A 4,191-nucleotide genomic window follows, 5' to 3' on the forward strand; every position below is an offset into this window, starting at 1 on the left:
CACTTGACTAAGAATGAGCTTTTGCTGTACAGTAACACGTTCAAAAACAATTTCGGATCTGCAGTGCCACCTTCCTGCCTGCCTCCTATATGTTACTATTGGGTGGTAGCCTGCTTTTTATTTCTTTCTTAATCAGCAGGGATCCTGGCTTTCTATGACTTTAAAAAAATCCAAAATTCTATGATGGTCCAAAACTCGTGTTTTTCCGCAATATTAAAATTAAATGCCATATACAAATTGCTTTAAAATTGTAAATATATTGGATACATTTACAATTTAAAATTCTACAGGCAACCCCTGCTTAACGTGGTTTCACTTAGCACTATTTTGCTATAGCGCTCATTTAAAATTAATATCTAATTTCAATTAGTGCTGAGCCAGTTTCACTATAGTGCTCAGTGAAGCAGTGGCAAGGAACGGTTAGCGGCAGCAAGTAGGCGGCCTTCAGCAGGGCCCAGGGTGGGGAGCAGGAGCAGGGTGGGGGTGGGGAGAAGCGGCAGGGGCAAGAAGCAGCAAGTGGGGCGGCAGGCATGAGTGTGGGGCCCCTGCCAGAGTGCCAGAGCTGGCAGGAGCATGGGCCATGGGCTGGCACATGGGGCTGGAGAAGTGGTGGTGGAGAGAAGTGGTAAGTACGGGGCCCCGTGGTGCCAGAGCTGGCAGGAGTGCAGGCCATGGGTTGGCACATGGAGCGGCCAGCAGGCAGGCAGAGGGGTGGGGTGAGACAGTGGTGATGGTGAGAAGCTACAGTAAGAAGCAGCAGTCACCAATTATTTCTATTTACAATATGGGGAAATGAGTTTCGCTTAACGTGGTTCCGCTTAATGCTTGGTTTTCCCAGAACCAATTAAAAGTGTTAAATGGGGTTTGCCTGTGTATGTATCAAATTTTGTGTGTGTGTATTACCAGGGTACATCTACATGTGTGCTTTAATGTTATTTTAACCCATTTTACTATGCATTAAAGCGTTGCACTTTCACTACTGCACATTAGGGGAGCCTGATGCACATGTATTTAGTATCTCCAACATGAAGCACTAAATAAATGTGCACTAGGCTTCCCTAATGTACAGTAGTGAAAATGCATACTTTTTTAATGTGTTAGGAAAAGCACATTAAAGCATATGTAGATGCACCCCCAGTACCTCAATCATTTATAATAAAAAAAAAATTGTAAATACCTATATATTTGGGGGTTTTGTTTTGGTTTGTTTATCTTTGAAAATCAGAGCTCCCCCTGCCCCTTCTCACTAGGGTGTGGGTCCAGCTGAGGCTGTCCCTTCCTGCTGCTTTGTGGCATTGAGCAGCCCTGATATGCCAGTACCTCTCACTCCCAAGTCACAGCTCCCCTCAGGCCTTCCAATGTGACCCATACTCCTCTGCATAATTTGCAGGCAGAGCTGGCCTTAGGGGTGGGCAGTGAGGGCAACTGCCCAGAGGACCAGAGTATGGAGGGACTGTCATGCCACTCCAGGGCAGGGCCCCACCTCAGCTGGCGAGGGGCAGAGGAGGAAGCACTAAGCTGGGGGTGACCCCTATTCCCAACCCACAGCTCCCTGCCCCCCCAGTATGTGGGGTGGTGGCGGTGCAGTGTAGTAGGGGTGCTCGAGCATAGGTGATGCCACAGGCAACGTGTTATGAGAGCCGGAGGTGGGGAGACGCATGCTCTACGCCCAGATTTTTTTCCCCACAGTGTGGCACAGTGCTGTAGCCAAGCTGGACCGGCACTAGGTAGAAGCCATCACTGCAGCCCAGCAGGCAGGCTCTGGCACGGAAGGCAGAGTTGGAGGCTGGGATTTGTTGCTGCTGCTGCTGCCACAGCAAGCCCCACAACAGCTGTGCCACCATGGTGAAGCTTCCCCTGCCGACCACTGCAGTGGGGAGGCAGAAGCCACCTCCACTGTGGTGGCAAGCAGAGGATACCTTACCTTCACAGTGTGGCTGATGCAGGGTTCACGGCAATGGTTGCAACAAGTCGCACTGCCCGCCTCCACCCTCCTTTGCAGGCTTCTGCCTACTGGGCTACAGAGGTAGTTCCTGCCACTGATGACAGCCTGGCCAAGTGGCAGCCCTGTGCCCCACTGTGGGTGCAGAAATCTGGGGGGGGGGCATGTGCCCCCTACCCACTCCATGTCCACCCAACTCATTGACACCGGTGCTCAATCCCTCCCCAGGAGTGTACACAGTGGTGGGGAGCAGAGTTCCTGCTTCTTTCCTCTCCTTCCCCTTCCCCCTAGACAAGCTGCCTGTGGCTCTGTGCCACTCCCCAGCCAAGGCCCTACAGTGGCACATTCTAGCCCTAGGTACCACACAGCATCCTCAGCCACCAAACGTTCCCCACTCCCTCCCTCACCGTGTGGGCTTGGTGTGAGCCACCACCTCCATTTCCCAAGTTGTGTGCGTCATCACCCCTTCCCCTCCTTCCGCCCCCCCACACACACATTGCCTATGGCCCCCCTCCTATAGACTTACCTGCAGGCAGCTGTGGGAGCTGCCGTCCACCGTGCTGCCTGGGGCTGTATTACCAGCCATGTGCATGTACACATATAACCATGCTACCCTCTGCCTCTTATCACCCTCCTCCCACTCTCCTCAGTCCCAAACAGCCTCTTGCAGGTTGGAACTCTGTCAGCCTGCAAGGGGAAATCCATCGTTTCCCACATTTTTCTCCTTTAAAGGAGAAAATCTATGTTTTCCCAATGGAAATCTCAGATCCCTGCTAATCATATATGACATTTTCCTTTTGATGTGGGTAGAATTATTGTGTTAACTAACCTGCTTTTTTTCTAAATCAAGAAAAAGGAAAGAGCCACACAGAAGCTAAAGAGGACCTAATACATTTTATTTATAACAGTCTTGTAATTATAGCCTGGCACTAAAAATGGGAATTTAATACAGATATTAGACCCTTTTGGTTTAATTGCACTATATTATGCATAAATAATCTCTTACCATTAACTTTATATTTATATTTTCCTTTGGCTTGAGTGATACTTTTCAATAGTTCTGTCTTCAACAGAACTTGCTTCATGAAATCTTGCTTTTGAATGCTCTGGTTTGTTTGTTTTTCCCCCCCAGGTGAAAATTCTGACCCAAAATGAGAACGGCAAGCTGCAAGCTGCCCTTGTTAGCAATTTGAAGAGTGCAGTCACAGCAGCCTTTCTCATGTTGCCAGAAAGTTTCTCTGAAGAAGATCTCTATATGCAGATTGCAGGACTTTCCTACTCTGGTTAGTGTACACATTTATAACCTCTTTTGAGGAGTAAAGCCTGTGTTTGGGGGAGTATCATACTTTGTAGGTGGAGCTGTAGTAATCTAGGTACGTTGCTAGGGGTCATAGGAAGTCTGAGCCATAAACTCAAAAGTAAGTAGGCCTTGGTGAGACTGACTATTAAATCTTTAATGTGGCCTGATTCTGCATGTGAATTTGGTGACAGTTTTGGTATTGATTTCAGTTGAAAAAGTCACTGTCCCATCACGTGTGCTAACATTTAATGCTCTGGTAACTTTGTGAGATTTTGGTTCCAAGGGAGATGAACTGAAAAGTATAACTCAATCCAAAAGGAAAAAATAAATATAAAATTAATGTAAGAGATCACTTGTGTATATTATAATGCAATTAAGCAAAGAGGGTCTAATTTCTATATAACATTTTCATTTTTAGTACTAGCAATGAAAATGGTTTGGGGGTTAGGGCATATGACTGAGGAGATGCTGAGGGAACTGGGCTTATAGAACAGAAGTTACACACAAACTAGTTTAAGTGATCATAAACTGGTTTAAACATGTAACAAAACAAGTTCAGTGCAAAATAAACCTCTTTCAAAATGACTGAAACTGGTTTAAGATAAACCTGGCTGAATGTAGTTATCAGACTTAACTGATTTAGGTCATACCAGTTTATGGAACTTCTGTCCTAGACCCCTTCATGGTTTAAGTTAACTCGCAGTCCCCCCACATCCCAAGATGCTTTGCAGCCCTGGGCTGGGCTGTCTGCTCCAGCAGAGCAAGGTTGGCCCCAACCCTCTCCTCCCTAGCCAGAGTACTATCACTGTTCTGGCTGGCTGAGAAGGGTGTAGGGATGGGAAACCCAGTAGCTTGAGGGGAAGGGAGGGGTTTAATCCTCCCTCTGTCCCCATTCCCACTGGCATAGGACCCCAGTCAGGGTCTGCCTGGCTGCTCGTCCCCAGCCCCC

At 47.7% G+C, this 4,191-nt stretch overlaps 1 protein-coding gene across 3 annotated transcripts in view; it reads left to right on the forward strand.

Annotated features, from left to right (window-relative positions):
- TAMM41 (TAM41 mitochondrial translocator assembly and maintenance homolog) overlaps positions 1 to 4,191 on the forward strand; it is a 92,545-nt gene that overhangs the window by 39,176 nt on the left and 49,178 nt on the right. For all 3 annotated transcript variants that reach the window (XM_019505086.1, XM_019505087.1, XM_019505088.1), the window contains one exon: positions 3,075 to 3,225. In XM_019505086.1, coding sequence (XP_019360631.1) covers positions 3,075 to 3,225 — 151 coding nt within the window. The remainder of the gene's footprint in view (positions 1 to 3,074; positions 3,226 to 4,191) is intronic.

This window comes from Gavialis gangeticus, unplaced genomic scaffold (assembly GCF_001723915.1).
Source record: "Gavialis gangeticus isolate Ggan-Ray unplaced genomic scaffold, GavGan_comp1, whole genome shotgun sequence".
In the NCBI taxonomy this organism is placed as follows: Eukaryota; Metazoa; Chordata; order Crocodylia; family Gavialidae; genus Gavialis; species Gavialis gangeticus.